The sequence below is a fragment of the Sebastes fasciatus genome, chromosome 4 (assembly GCF_043250625.1).
Source record: "Sebastes fasciatus isolate fSebFas1 chromosome 4, fSebFas1.pri, whole genome shotgun sequence".
Classification (NCBI taxonomy): Eukaryota; Metazoa; Chordata; class Actinopteri; order Perciformes; family Sebastidae; genus Sebastes; species Sebastes fasciatus.
This window is the reverse complement of record NC_133798.1, coordinates 38,615,284-38,632,068: the sequence shown is the minus strand read 5'-3', so window position 1 is coordinate 38,632,068 and position 16,785 is coordinate 38,615,284. Positions and strand designations below refer to the sequence as shown.

Below are 16,785 nucleotides of genomic sequence, written 5' to 3'. Positions count from 1 at the left end.
AACCACAGCCAACACTGTTTAACAGACGGGCTTCACTAGATACAACCAAGAGGTTTTGGTGCTTCACTGTAGTTTGTGTTGGAGTCTGAGTCTGAACAGCGGAGACACACGCGATATACAACATACTGTTGGATCACAGGCCTTGTTAGAAGTGGGAACCGAACGTCAGATATCTTCCACAGAGATAAACAAAACTAAATCATTTTGGACCCGCCAACATTTTTTCAATCAGAATTTTTTTCAGGAAAAGCCATACTTTTAGTTAGCACATTTCTAAACGCTCTGTAGATGTATTTGTCTAAATAAAAATGTCATCAATAAGACCTTTAAATATGAAGTTACATCCAGGAGATGGTTAGGTTAGCACAAAGACTTAAAGCAGGGGGAAACAGATAGCAAGGTTCTGAAGATCACTAATTAACACGTTATATCTTGTTTGTTCAATTTGTACAAAAACCAAAGTGTGAAAAGTGACTTCCAGGAAGTTACTGCACTCCGCCTGGAAATTAGTTTTACCCCTCCGTAAAACCACAACTTGTCATTTTTGCAATTTGTTTTTTGCACCGTTTACTCAAACTAGATATAACGTGTTGATTAGGGAGCTTTACAGGTGCTGGTAGGAATATTTTGTTACCTTTGGACACAGCCAGGCCGGCTGTTTGCTGTTTTGTAAGCGAAGCTAAACTGTTTTAACCTCCTCTACATCCAATCTCTATTAAAAGCTCTTTCCTCTCTGCAGGTGACGGATATGATGCTCCAGGATCAGCACTACCCAGACTGGGGCAAAGCAGCCAGAAGGTTCTGGAAACAAGGCAACAACAGGATCGTTCTCTTCTGGTATAATGTCTTCTTACATTGAGATAAACTGTCTGTGAAACATTGGGCCTCGTGCAGCAACATTCTCTTAAAGCTATCTTATATTTTCTCTTAATTTTCTGTTAAGAGAAATAAATAAGAAAAGTCAGATGCACCAAACACAGCAAACGTTCTTAACCATCCAGATCTGCTCTTACTCAAGTGTGCTCAATGAAGAATCCTACTTGATCGTAAATTGGAGGCGTGTGGTCGATTCTTTATTATTATCATATAGGTAACGCCCCCGAAACACTATACTGCAAATACTCTCACACATGCTCAAGAACTGGAGATATGCCACCAAAAAATACAATAGAGAGACTTCATTGATCCTAAATTGAGAAAATCTAGAACAGTAGCTGCACTTGCAGCAGTCAAATCGAGGTATACTGTTAACTAAACTACTGGCGTTACAGGAAAATCAAAAAGCCTCAAAGACCAGTATGTAAGCCATTCAGAAGATGAACGCACGCAATATCATCCAAGGGTTTTTATAGTCTTAATTGGGAAGACTGAAGTGGATCAATAGTAATTCTTTAGCCCACAAATTGAATGATCTAATCATTATAATAATAATCTAAATTAGATTTTATGATATTCTTGTGTTTTTTTTAATGTTTTTTTAAGTGCGGCATATGGTGAGCTGTCATGCAACGTTTATGAAAAGCTGCGGCGGCTGTTCCTGAGCTCAGCGAGCTGTGGCCGTTTGATTCTGCAGCGAAGTGCGGCCATACAAAAGTTGGGGAAAGATTAAAGGTCCCATATCGTGCTCATTTTCAGGTTCATACTTGTATTTTGTGTTTCTATGCTGTAATGTTCAAAAAACACATTATTTTCCTCATACTGTCTGTTTGAATGTACCTGTATTCACCCTCTGTCTGAAACGCTCCGTTTTAGTGAATTTCAACGGAATTGCAACAGAATTGCGTTGCTAGGCAACAGTTTGGGTCCATGTTTACTTCCTGTCAGCTGATGTTATTTACATACACTGCAACAGGAAATAAACTGGGACACATTTAGAATGTTTACGTTTAAAAACGCGTAATGGTCTAAATATTGTATATTTGTGACATCACAAATGGACAGAAATCCTAACGGCTTGTTTCAAACGCACAATTTATTTTCTCCGTATATTGAGCGTTTTGATAGTTTAACAGTATTTATATAAAGCACTGAAACCTGCTTTATAATATAAAAGACCTGAAAATCTCACTTTTTACGATATGGGACCTTTAACTTTTAGCAGCAAAGTGCAGCCAGAGGGGACCCGCAGCTAATTAGTAAATCGAGTCCTGCGACTCCTGTGACATGTTGACCTGTGTTACTAAGTATTTCCTCCCGCCTTAAACACACGAATACGCCCCCCCGGCCACAGAAGAATGTAATTATTGCAAGTTTGCCGCTGCATGGTGTGAATGCGGCGTAAGAGTGCTCTCGACCACTCGTAAAATGTTGTCTTCATTCATTCAAACGTTGGTGAATCCCATACGGAAAAAAAACTACAAACAAGAAAATGTATTTGCAGGGCCCAAAGTGTGTCTTTGTCTGCGTGCACATGATAAGATTTCCTATCAGCTTCTCTTCCTACTAGCTCACTAAATGCATTTAATATTCCTACAAGGCTCTTTAAATGTGCATGTATGTGTGTGTTATGTGCTCTCTCCAGCCCGTTGCAGGGTTACACGCAGTCAATAGCCGTGTTAATCTTCCCTCACTCAGTGTCAGCACCTTTAATTAGAAGAACAGGGTGAAAATCAATAGACACAGCAAGGTCACGGGGCAAACCACAGCCCTGCTTTTTCCTTCTCACACCACAAGCTGTGACCCTTAAATAGCTTTCTAAACAAATGCTGCAAACCATGTCTGATATGCCCATTACCAGACGGCCGAGTAGAAGCGTTCCCCCACGTGGTGGATGTGTTATACACCACCAGTGCTCGGTCCCGGCGGTGTTCATTCACCAAAGTGTCTCAGAGCTGTCAGTCAAACGCCGACACGCGAACGCCTCTCTCCCCCCGCGGTTCATCTTAGGGTCACGGAGTGAGAAGTGAAGGACGTGGAGAAGAGGATACGGTTGAAACAGTTTGTTCATCTGTTTGATATGTACACAGAGAGGTCAGGACATAGACATCTCAAAGTACAAAGACGTTTTTTTGCCCCGCGGTGTTTAACATTCCCTTTTTCGCAGGATTGATTCACCTGCGATTAGAATGCGAGCAGTCGGATTGTTCTGTGACTTTTTCCTGCAGCCCTTCATTTTATTGACGGACGCCCCCGTCTCGCACTGTCACAATCAATGCTGGAATTTGACGAGCCTTCATTTGAAATGCAGAGCTTGAGATATGATTGATAAATGCGTTGCCGGATGCATCTTGTCAGCGTGCGCTGAAGGGGTCGAGGCAAATTGTAAAGGACGTTGCCAAAAGTCGGACATAGCCGAGGAGAAGAATCCCACTGCGGAATAATAAAACCCCCTAAAAATGCATCTCCCTTCCAGCTGAAATGGGATATGAGCTGGCATTCTGCTATCTGCAATGCAGCCAGCCGATGTTGTGGTGTGAGAATGCACACAACAGCAACGGCAATCACTGGGTGACATTGAGACACAATGCACAGCGGAGGATAATACTGGCCTCTCATTGTGCCTCTCTTCACATGGCGGAGAAATGTTCCAGTAAACAGTGAATGTAGAATTACTGCAATGTGACATAAACACTATTCAGAGAGGGTGAGAGATCGCATGCAGGTAAATGAAATATTAAATATGGAAATATGTATGCAGTAGGGTTTTTGAATTGTCTCTGCAGCCACAAACAGAAACTGTTTTTCTTCCGTGCACATTCATCTTCCTGGAAGCTTTATCTGCTGCCATTTTTCAAATCCGGGTAAAATTGTTGTTCGATACGTTATTGAGAAACTGAATTTATCTGATTTATCTTTCCTTGCGTTTGACGGCGGTGAGGAAGAGGAGCTGTTTGTCTTCCCAGATATACCCGTTCACCGGTTCACCTCGTCTCAAATGATATTTAAACACTTTTTTCAAGGTCTTGTACTTTTTAATGTTCGTCATTCATCGATTTATCTCTCCTCCGCTCCTTCCTTTTCTTTTGTCTCCTTGCCTCTCTCTCTCCTTTCTTTCCTTCCCTTTTTCTCACCCCCTCCTCTGCTCCTCTCCTTTTTCCTTCCATCCTCTCTTCCCCTCTACTTTGCCTTCCTCCTTATATCCTTTCTTCTCCTTCCTTTTCCTTCCTTCCTTCTCTCCTCATCCCCCCCCCTTCCTACTTCCTCTCCCTCTCCTCTCCCTCCCCTCCTCCTCCTCTTCTCCTCTCGTCTCCCCTGCTCTTCCTCTCCGTCTCTCCTCTCTTTCTCCTCTCCCTCTCTTCTTCCTCTCCTCTCCTCTCCTCTCCTCTCCTCTCCTCTCCTCTCCTCTCCTCTCCTCTCCTCTCCTCTCCTCCTCCTCCTCCTCTTCCTCTTCCTCTCCCTGCAGGTCAGTGCTGATCTCTCTGACGTCGGTGGTGGTTCTGGTCATCAGCACCGACTGGATCAGCTGGGACAACCTGAACCGCGGCTTCCTGCCCAGCGACGAGGTCTCCAGAGCCTTCCTGGCCTCCTTCATCTTGGTCTTCGACCTTCTCATTGTCATGCAGGTAGACCGCTCCCCCGTGGCCAATTAAAAACAGGGAGCTGGGACGTCTCTTGGCTTACTCCGCTACCCATCTTGCCAGTTCCCCTCCCTCCCCTCCCCTCCTATTCATCAATGGGACACTGCGGCACAGAGCAGCGAGAGGCGTGTTTGATCACTCTCAGTTGGCATGGACACACACACACATATATACATACACCCACTAATATATAGATATACAAACTGTTTACTCCTTTACATCTCCTCTCCTTCAGTCCCTCCATCCCTCTTTCCCAGACCTCAGCTGTGAACTCACCCTCTCCTCCTCTCCTCCCCTGTGAGCCGAGTTTATTTTCTTTAATGATGACTCACAAGATTGGACTTTTTCTCACTTTCCCTCTCTTTTTTTCCCACCCGATGTCCTCCCTCCCTCCCGCAGGAGAGTGTACATCAATAAAGCCTGTGTCAGTGGCTTATGAATATGTAAATGTGTTTGTCTGGGCAAAAAAAACAAAACTGTGTATTGAGGAGAAAGAGAAGGCATTTTTTTTTTGTTAACGCCACTAGCCAGGAGCCAGAACCGCAGGCCAATCATGTATGTGGTTTGACTGCGAGCCTAATTCAACACGGCTCCTCCAAAAACGCTTAATGAACATATTTCACAAGGCCTCGTTGGCGGGTATTAGAGGACACGCTGCAAGACTAATATTTGGTTTTCCCCCTAAATATACGTTTCTACTCCGTCGATTATGCTAATTACTGAGAGCCTGCGTCTTCCGGTGTAACAAATACACTCCACAGAAACCTGGCAAGGCCACCACTGTAATTCCCATGGTAATATGTATTAGAACAACTGCACCAATAAAAGTGATTTCTAGACTTATTTATTGGAACAATTCATTATTTTAAAGAGGGCTTCTGGCTGCTCTGGTCGGTAATTACTTCACACTGTGCTGTTTTTCTCATTTATTTACTCAATGATTGTGATTATGCAGATATATAGAACAGCCTACAGTATGCAAGCGTTTACTCAACAGAGACGCTGGAGTCGTGCTGAGGCCGGCAGATCTGATGAGAGAATGAAGGGCACGCTCCCTATTTTGACATCTGCGTTTGGACTCCCTCCTAACTTAGCGGTATATCTCTCCCCACTCGCATGGATTTGTTTATGACAAGGCCCTTCTCTCATTTTCTGCACAGTGTACAGCAAGCACATTTATTACACTTATTTATGAGCCGAGTTAGCCCGCGCTGCTACACGGCCCGAGCGCTTGGCGGCCGTCGCTACGTTCCACCAGTCAATAAAAATTCATCCGCCACCGCCCTCCCAACAGCTTCATCCGCCTCCATCTCGGAGCACAGGGTGCCACAGTTAATCCCTCACCTCCATGAGAACACATCAGTGTTGTTGTTCTCAAACTAATTAATACCCCAATTAATGACCTGTCTGGATTTGCCTCCAAGCTACTTTTTTTTTAGTGTATAATTGTGCTGTTTCTCCGCATTCAACCCGGCTGAACGTCAGATTTTCTATGTCCTTTGTGTACGTGCATATACACATTTACATATGCCGACGATATGCCGATACACACTACCAATTTACTAGAGACTCATTATTTTGTGGGAGGGAGCTGCATGGCTTAAATGCCATGCCTGTTAGTGCTATAGCAACAGATATACTGCAGATATGGAAGAGGAGTGGAGGACTTAATTAATATCCAGGGGGCCATCACCAAGCTGTTATGCTGTTCATAGATAGTGGCAGGGGAGACTCTGGATCACATGAGGATACAGGGAATGTAGACGTGTGGTAATGTGATGCAGCGAGACGCTCTCTGCAAATAACGGGCGGCGAGGGGAAATGTAGCTGATCTAAAAAAGAAAATTACGTGCTCTTTGTTTTTTTTTGTTACGTAATAGAAATGATAAAAGCTAATTTGCGAGATGATTAAGTCAGCTCAACGTTTTTAAAACATTTTCTCTGCCGTCAGTCTCTGTGTGATTTTCATTAGTTTCATCTGTGTTTGTCTTCTTAATTACACGCTTTCATAATGCAAAGTAACTGATTATAAAGTTACATTAGTTAATGCAGATTTTGGAGTACATAAAAGAATATATATATATCATATGTATTGCGCTATAAAATAAAGCATTCATGGCGTTTACGTCCAATAATAGACATTTACTTTTCCTATTGAAGGAACCATCTCCAACATCAGATGTTACAAAGTCAATTACACGCCTCAGAGAAGTTGCAAGTCAGTATTTTGGGAATCAATTTTAAATATTACATACATTATTAATTTCCTTAACACACACTAACTGAAGCACAAGTGTCTCATTTCATCACTGTCCAGTGAAAACCACGCATCTCCAAATGTTGGTGGTTTTTCAGATAAACTGAAGGGTTAACTGTTCCTTTATGGGAACCTCTTAAAGGGGACATATCGTGCTCATTTTCAGGTTCATACTTGTATTTTGGGTTTTCTACTAGACCATGTTTACATGTTTACATTAAAGCATCAGTAGGTGAGATTGGAGCAAATATGATTAAAAAAAGTTATTTTTATAAAACGGTCGCTATATTGTGACAGTAGTGCATGAAACAGGTAATCTGAAAAAATCATGTTCCTCTGTGTCCTCCGGTGTCCTCCTGTGCTCCTAACGGCATCTGCAAGATTTCACAGACCGGAGGAAAACAAGCCGTCAGAGCTGATCTGAGGTCTGCTGTCCAGCTGCCGTCTATGAGAGCCGGCTATCAATCACTCGCAAACTCCGACCAAACGGTGAAACTAGGCAACGCTGATCAAATATGAATCAATATTCTGTTACGTTAATGTCTATTTCTCTCCTCAGATGTTCTCAGAATCATCTTGTAGTGCACGGTTTAGCTGGCAAATGAGAAAGTTTGTGACCCGGCAGCCTTGTTGGAAATCACTTGAAGGAACGCCAAGTTTGACACATGACCGGAGCACAGCCAATAGGAACGCTCTCTCTCTAAAATGATCTGTGATTGGTCAAAGTCTCCCGTCACGGGCTAGATGTTCTAAAACCTGAAAACAGAGCCATGAGGAGGAGCAGAAGTCTAGTTTTCTCTCAGAACACTTTACAATAGTGCTGAAAGGTTATTATGGGATTTTTGCCCAATGATGCCAAAAATATACTGACTACTGCAGCTTTAATGTTCAAAACACATTATCTTTCTCATACTGTGTGTCTGAATATACCTGTATTCACCCTCTGTCTGAAACACTCAGCTTGTCTCTTTAAGCCCGGTCTGCTCTGATTGGCTAAGGTAGATCTCAAGCTGGAACTCCAGATATCCACATGTATGAGCACAAGCACTGAAAAAGTGAGTTTTGCATGATATGTCCCCTTTAAGCTAAGTAAAGCATTTAAAATGTTATTGGATTTACGGAAAAATACGTCGTCACAAAGCCGATCACAGGACTGTGTTCACAGTGAATAGTTGACCTATTGGAGATACATGGTTTTCACAGGACTGAGACTTTTAAAGAAAGATATTCTCACCGGTAAAAATGTATTTCTTTAATTTGGTTTAATTTCTTTATTTTGGATATGTATGACAGCTACTGGCCACCAACTATAACCACATACCAGCAAACAGAGCTAAGTGACCCCACAGGGCACGGGCAGCTTCTAAATGTCAGTTTGGGTTGCCTGTTGATGTGTTTTGACATGTTGAAATCCCAGTGCACATTAGTACACTCCACAAGCCTGTAAACACACCGCGTACAGCAGCTGGCATGTTTTGACCTCCAGTCAGTGCACCAAGAGACTCCGCAGAGACTTAATATCAGCTAATATGAGAAAGTTCAGTGTTCCAATAAAGCGGCGATACACGGCTGACATTTGTCCCGTCGATTGGGTTATTTAAATGTTGTTGAGGCGACGTTATCACAGATACATTCATATATGCCCGTGTGTGTTTCAGGACTGGGAGTTCCCTCACTTCATGGGTGACCTGGATATGAATCTACCAGGAATGTCAACAACGCATGTCAAGGTCAAGCTTCCTGTCTGCAAGAGCATCTTTAAAGACGAGTACCACATTCACATCACAGGTAGAGGCGGACACGTGCTGCATGCAAAGAACGGGGTCATCTCATTGTTTCATGAGGAGTAGCTCTATAGCGTTACCAAGTAGTCAAAATAACACCCGTATTCATAGACTGATTATAAACAGCAGAAAGAAATGTCCACGAGGGAGACATACTTATACTTTGGCCTATTTCTGAGTTGTATTGTGAACACCAAACACGCTCAGCCTGCTCTAGTTTTCTATTTTCCTCCATGTGGGAAGCAGTTTGATGGCTAGACCACAGCAACTATTTATAATACATGTGTAGCTGATGTGGCACACAGGTGGCTCCACTGTGCTTCCCGTACGAGACTCATCTCTCATCGTCCTCCACCGTCTCCGTGTCTTAATGTCGAGTGTATTTCCCCATTTGGAAACCGTCCTCCCGGCTTCTCCATTTTGTTCTGCTGCGTGCACACGCTGACTCACGACCATAAAGAGAAGGCAAAACTAATGTTCCCGTGCTAAATGTTAAGCTGCTCAAACGCTCAGTGATTCGCGAAAGGTTGTTAACCCTAATGCATTGCATATCCATTAAGCATTATGGAAATGGCTCCGGCGCGACGTGATTGGTTTAACTAAAAGCTTATTAACGGCATATCTCGGGGAGAGGAAGGCAGAGGTGTCACGTATACCCGGGGAGACATCTGCCTGCTATCAGTCAACCTGGGGAGATGGCGGTCTCATGGTAATGTAGTGATCTCGTTAGAAGATACTGTTGAGGAAGTAGCACCTACAGATGGATGTGTGTCTCAGTGCGTGAGCTATATGCAAAGGGAGAGGGATTCTTGATAAACGAAGGTGACAGCGTATCTATCTGTCTGACTTTGCCCTCTAAATCTTGTTTGGAGTAGACTAGAGTTGTACATCAATCTGCCCGTCTGTTAAATTATCTGTACAGTGCGTGCGTGTTTATTCCTCTGAGTCTAACAGAAGTCACGTGTCTCGTTACAGGTAAGTGGTTCAACTACGGTATCATCTTCCTCGTGCTGATTTTGGACCTCAACATGTGGAAGAACCAGATCTTCTACAAGCCCTACGAGTACGGCCAGTACGTCGGGCCCGGTGAGAAGATCTTCACGGTGGAGGAGCCGGAAACGCTCGTCCTCTTCAACCACAGCACCCTCAGCTACGAGTGGCGCTCCAACAACGTCGATCCCAACAGCAACATGACCTACGTGGATCGGGACATGTTCCTCCACAGCCGCTACACCGGGGCCAGCCTGGACATCAAGTGTATGGCTTTCGTCCCGAGCCTGGCGGCGTTCGTCCTCTTCGGGTTCTTCATCTGGCTGTTCGGGCGGTTTCAGGACAGCGAGACCATCACGGAGAACCCGGACAAGTCGTACGAGAGGATAAAGAGGAAGTCGCCGTCGGAGTACAGCAAGGAGATGGGGGTAACGCCGGAGGAGGTGCCCGTGACCATGAGTGACAGTCTGAAACGAGCGGGGACGCCCATGCTTCTCTCGGTGGACGAGCCGCACTTCGGAGCGACGCCCTCGACGAACTCCACTATTTCCATGGAAACCCAAGAGACACATCCGAGCATTGTGATTGACAGCGCGGAGCAGGAGGAACCGGCAGTCTCTTTTGATGTCCACAAGCTGTCTCCGTGACCTTATGAACTCCTCAGACTTTGAACTATAAAAACTGTGGACAGGTTGGTAATGAGAGCTCAAGATGCAGTTCGCCAAGATCTTAAATCGTCGCTTCTCTTCAGATGAGACCAAGCTGCAACAGGAGCAGGACAAAGTGATGTTACGTGATCACCAAAGCCCTGATGCCCTGACGGCTGTTGCAGTTGAATATATTTTTGTAAAACAATCTTTTTAAAAAGCCTCTAGAAACGGCACCAATTCCAATAACAAAACACATCTTTTAAAACAGAATACAAACTTAAAATTGACATGGTGCTCGCTCGGATTTTGCATTTTCATAATTCAATTTTGTCAACTATTTTGGTGCCTAAATCAGAGGAGTATTTCTACAGTCGTGACACTGCAGTCAGGTGGATTTTACTGAGTGTTACTGCTACACTAGTGCCTTGATATGTCATATCTTCGGATGCAGACATTCAGTCTATAATACTATAGGCAACAAAACGGAAGATGTCCTAGTAACGGTCTGCTATATTAATGTCTTATATATTCTTTCATGTCAATTGTTACCTCATTTGATCCTAAGACTTTATCTTTTTAATTTATTCTCGTGTGACGTCGCTCTTACTCTCACTTGTTGTTGAAAAATGAAATGATTTATGAACATCAATTGATGACTTATTCACATCCCCTCACTTGATATTAGTTGCAGAGATAATAAATGCAATCAGCTCAGATCAAATAGCAAACCAATAAGCCACCTTGTGATTGTTTATGTGTGCTGCTGCGCCTGGACTGAATACCAACAGAGTCAGAAAGGTGCTTTTGCCCTTGGCATAAACACGTCATTGAAGTGCAGGAGAGGCTTCTGCTCCAAAAGCTCAGGGCTTCTTTATGTCTAGATAAACCTTTAAAAGTTTTAGAAGCAGTTTTTTTGAAGTCATGGTAAATGCATGAAAAATTATTTATTTGAAATATTATCCTTGTGTAAAAAAAAAAATCCCTGATGTTTAAACGCAAGTGAAACCTGCAGAATTTATCTTTACGCCGGCTTTGAAAGTGTTCACTGCCGAAGTCTCTTTAAAATGCATAAACAGTGTTTGGAGTTTTTGGTCCAAAACAGTATGCCCTTCAGTTGTTTTTTTTATGTAAAGTGCAAATACTAACTCAATTATCACTACATTACTAACCTGTATTGCTTTATATACGTTTGGCAGTAAGTACTTTGCATATAAATTTGACCAAAGATACCAGATAATTCAGTATTTTGAACAAATATTGCTGCATAAGATGATATGCTAATTTAAAAGCGGTATATTCATGACAGACAGAGTGGAATGATATTCTGTGTTCTCGCATCACTCTGCATTATAATGGGCTGTAATGTGCTATAATGTGCTGGAAAATGAGTTCTCAAAGAGAGAGGGAACTATCAGAAGTAATCACATCCGTTGCTCCCTAACAACCCGATCGTGACGGAGTTGTGTTCAACATTATTATAAATATATGTAGCCCGGGGTGTGCCACCAGAATAGTTACAGACTTCAATTTATACATCTGACGAAAAGGCTATTTTAAATAATTTAATTAAATTTGCTGGCATTTATATATTAATTTACTAAAGTAAAATAATAACTTGGCAATTAAGAATTCCTTATTCTGTCTTTAAATGATGAATTGAATTAGTCACAAAATGTATTTAAAAAAGGCTTTTTGTATTCCATTTACTGATGTGTCTGCCTCTCGTAATGCATCTCACAGTTTGTCTGCTGCTTTAACATTTACAGTTTCCATTTCAGAATTGCTTAAATTTAAAGACGTCTCTCTATAACTTGAAGATGAATCCAAAGCAGCAGCAGACAGAGCTCTGATTGGCCAGCAGCTACAGCTATGTATAAAGAGATGAAGTCCCGCCCCTTTAGGTGGACCACCACGGAACCTTATTTCAGAAAAAATATGAATGTTAGTCAACGGAGAGAGACAAATATTTGTTTTTATCCCGTTTGAATTGCGCCACGAATCACACTCATGATGTTTGTCAATACAAAAGATAATTTTTGCAAGTCAAGAAAGTCGCAGTTTGTCGCAGTATCAATTAGTTACCTGCTTCCCGAGGTTATGTTTTCACCACCGTTGGTGTGTTTGTTTGTCTGTTAGCAGGATTACTCCAAAACTTTGTGATGGATTTGAATGAAATTCTTTGGAGGGGTGGGGTCGTGGCATAATGAACAATCCATTCGATTTTTGTGGCGATCCGGATTCAGGATTTCTTTTTACGGATTGCGATCAGTCTGAGCATTAAGACCACAGGGTATAACACATGCGCAGTGTGACTGATGACGCGTTGATGATGCGTGACCCCGCCTCCTTCCTTCTTCGAGCAGAGAGATACGTGTGTGGAGCTCCACGGTGAGAAAGAACAAAGCGGTAGATGACGGGATGAGAGACAACGTAGTGTAACGTTATACAGACATAACAAGGCTGCTGAATGAGAGAGGCATCCGCCGACACGTTACACGGAAACTCACCGTGTTAATAACAAGCCGACCACCCCACCAGCTGTGAGCTGTGATCTGTTTTTAAAGGCAGGCACCTTGGCGGAGGTCTGCGCTCTCCGAGTGCCATTCTAGTCTTTACGTGAAACCGCTCGGTGAACTACATCTATCGTCTCGCACGGTATATGTCACCAACACTAGCTAGCTAACTAACTAACTTTGCAGTCGTCCACGCACAAATGAAACGTTATCATACCTGACGTGATTTAACCAGCGACTTCTGGTCTTTTTATCAGCCGGGAAGAGATAGAAAGAACGAGACCCGTCGCTGGTGTGAGTTCATCCCAGTACGAAACACGCAGGCATCGTAGCTTCAGAGAGAGAGACGTCACTACCACACTTTTGGGTGTCGTCTTTCTAATTACGTATACAGTCTGATACTTCAGTTTTACAACAAACTGAGACTTTCTTGACTTGCAAATTGATGTTTTAAATGGATAAACATCTGTGTGATTCATGGCGCAATTCAAACGGGATCAAAAAATATTTGTCTCTTGACGTTGACTACCGTTCATATTTATTTCCGAAATAAGGTCCCATGGGTGTCCACTGGATGGGACGGGGCTTCACCTGTCTATGGGCAGGAGTCGGGCCAATCGAAGCTTCTTGCTGCTGCTCTGTTGGGTTGGATTTCATTTCATTTGTAGTCGGCACACTGCTTACATGTCTTTAAATAGTTAATTAATACACCATTTAAATGTACCTCTAATTAATTAATTCAATAATGAATCCATTTGATCATTTTTTTTATGTATTCATGTGTTATTTGATTATATATATATATATATATATATAAATATATATATATATAAAACTGAATAATTATTCCGGTGGCAAACTCCAGACCTCTTACAGGAATTCCCTGTGGATGTGTGTGTGTGTGGAGGCAGAAGTGTCTAATTGTGTCTGTAAAGGATGTTTTATACTTAATAGTGCATGTCATGTGTGTGTGTGTGTGTGTGTGTGTGTGTGTGTGTGTGTTCACTGGAGGCTTGTGTGTAGGTGTTTGCTAATACACTTGTTTTTGACAAAGGCCATTCTGTGAAGAGGTCAATTTATTTAGCATAATTGGTTGTGTAATTATCCTTTTATACATTACAGCTCTACGAGGACATTAGACATTAGTGTCTCACCAAAGGGCAGAACCTCTCTGGACTTGAAGGGGGTCTAATCTGTTTGTAATGTATTGTGTTTAGGTTCCATGTGAGGATTTCTTCTTTTCTTGTTCATACTATGTTCATTGAATTGCGTTGACGCTCCCTTCACTTCCTGCGTGTTTGTGCGTTCTTCCTTAAAGCAGAGGAAGTCTCCTGTCGGTGTTTGCTCAGTGTACTTGTACGTCTGTTAAACCTTGTGTGACCAATAAATTAATACATTTTGTTATATTGTCTTTTGACGGCTTTGTGAGATTCAATAATAGAATATTTTTGAACGAGGTTGCTGAATCTGTTTAGCGAGAAAAGTTCTACTTTACATTTTTTCTATATGCTTTGGAAATCGTTGCCAAGCAACAGCACAGGTCAAGCTTCTTGCAGCTGCTGACCCAATTAATACGGCCGATATGAGAAATAATGATACTATCTTCACAAGGACACTTGAATATGTAGCCAGCGTACACATGACACCCGGCTTTAGATTAGTATGAGCGCTGCACTCTGGGCCCGTCCGCTGTGTGATTTATGCCAGTGGGAAACAATTTGAATTTGTTATGTGGTTTTTGTTCCGCGGCAGGATTTGCTTACAGGACGTGTTTACGTGTAAATGAGTTACACATCGGGTTGAAAACGTCTGAGGCAGGAAAAGTGAACAAAATTGGTTTAAAGTGGTGGACACACTGCCCGCATGAGACGCGCATCTATTTTATAGAATAGAAGGCTCGCCTTTTTTTCAGGCAAGCCGCTCGCGTCTCAGCTGCGTGTTTCAGCAGCAACAGACAGGGAAGGTGATCTATTGACAGTATATTAACATCATATCAGCTACATAATACAGTTTACATGTCTAGACATCTGTAGAATATGTCACAGACAGTGAAAGTGATCTATTGACTGTATATTAACTTCATACCAGCAAGACTTTACTACAGTTTCGAGGTTTATCTGTAGAATATGTTACGGAGATGAAAAAAAGTAAAGACTTATTTTTAAATCAACACTTCCTGCTTTCATTTCAAAATAAAAGCCCTAAAGCGGGTTTTCTTTGCACAGAATTCCTTCATTTGTTAACACAAGGCTTTTATTCTGAAATATGTGCCGGACAGTGATGTGGAACAAGCAGTGACTTGGAAAGCATCATAAATGAATACAGTACGGAGTTTTAATTGTGGAATTATTACTATTATTTACTAATTACCACACGTTTCTGAACCTTTCTCTGTCTAAAATAAATATGAATTATATTTATCATGAAGTTAAATGGCCATTAAAAGGCAAACTCTATGCAGAAAGAAAGGGCTGACAGCAGCAGCAGAAACACAGCTGACAGGCAGCCGACACGCAGCCGACACGCAGCCAACACGCATCTAGTGTGAACACCAGACTCCTGCATCACGCAGCCACCACGCGACGCAGAAGCCACATGAAGAAGCCCATGGCTTAAGGCAGTAGTTCTCCTACCAGGGTTGGGACCTCTCCGATGCCTTGTCAGATGAATTTGAGGAGTCGTGAGATGATTAATAAGATATGAAATCAAGGAAAAGTTGCTCTGCTACAGAAAATTACTATTATTTCTAACATTTTTCAAATTTTTACTTTTTTAGTCACGCAAGAGGCCTGAGGATAGAGAAGTCGGTTGTTTTCCAACAACTATTAAATAGTCACGAAAATTCTGTAAAGATATTCACATTCCCTAAAGGATGAATCATAGTGTTGTTTGATGATCCCCTGACTTTTAGTCTGGTGCCACCTTGAGGTTGACATTTGTTATTTTGCGTGAAATGAGGCGCAAAAATTCAAAGAGCTCTGTTTTGCCATGTGGAGGTTTGTGGACTGCCTTTACATAAATTAGCTTCATCACTGTTCAGGGTTTATTTATTGTCATTGTACAAAACAGGATTGCACAACAAAAGGAAGGTATGGTCCCTTTATGCTACAGTTTTCCCATACCAACATTTCTATATAAAAAATACACATTACTATTGCCTTATACAGATTAAATAAAATGCACAATAAACTGAAGAGATACCAAACGGAAGCCAATTTAACACAGAAACCTCTACCCACTCCCCTCTCTCTTCCTGGACTACCTGGCTCAGCCTAACGAGGTAACTGACAGCTGGAGTCCTGTGGCTGCTTTCTCAGCTGAGCTCTCCATGAAACCACGCCCCCGTACTACTATATATACACTATACTATGACTTTTTTATCACATTTTTCATGTTTGTTACTTCCCGCTGACACTGTAAAGCCATACTGATGAGCAATTTGGATTAGGTCTGCCTTTCTACATGAACAGATCGTCTCCCATGTGGGATTCTCCACAAATGACTCCACACTGAGCTCCATGGTATGTGCAGTGAACTATTATTTCAAGAGCGACCAACAAAATATACTTGCACAAAGAACAAACAAACACAAAGGTTTATAGAAGTCCCGGACGAGCCCCCTATTGTTACGTTCCCCAAAAAAACAAAACCCTGAATGACAGGGGTCGCTACTGGGAAACAAAAATAAACTGCACACAGAAATAATAATAAAAGGAGTCCCTTGGGTTCTAAAAGGAAACTGTGGGAATATAACTCCCCACAGCCGCTTACTAAATCTACCAGAAATGATAGACCAACAACAAAAAGGTATCGGACCAATATGAAATGTAAGTTTGGAGTCACTGAGGGTGGATACAAAAGAGAAATAGAGGCTGGCTAAAGATCACTAAACCCCACGAAACACCAACAACCCAAAGTAAACCCAGAGAGCCAACTGAAGGTGTTGACCCTCTGCAGACACACAACCAACTGAGCAGGGTGCAGTCAACCTGATATAGCCTCCCAGCCAGGCTGATTATCAACAGCTGAGGGTGATCACAGGTGATGAGCAAGGAGAGAGAGAAACCTGCAGCC

At 42.4% G+C, this 16,785-nt stretch overlaps 1 protein-coding gene across 3 annotated transcripts in view; it reads left to right on the top strand.

The window, feature by feature from the left end:
• Positions 1 to 14,122, top strand: part of tmem117 (transmembrane protein 117) — a 64,884-nt gene extending 50,762 nt beyond the window's left edge. For all 3 annotated transcript variants that reach the window (XM_074634224.1, XM_074634223.1, XM_074634222.1), the window contains 4 exons: positions 740 to 837; positions 4,343 to 4,502; positions 8,433 to 8,562; positions 9,534 to 14,122. In XM_074634224.1, coding sequence (XP_074490325.1) covers positions 740 to 837; positions 4,343 to 4,502; positions 8,433 to 8,562; positions 9,534 to 10,195 — 1,050 coding nt within the window. In that variant the 3' untranslated portion in view covers positions 10,196 to 14,122. The remainder of the gene's footprint in view (positions 1 to 739; positions 838 to 4,342; positions 4,503 to 8,432; positions 8,563 to 9,533) is intronic.
• Positions 14,123 to 16,785: the final 2,663 nt, after the last annotated feature.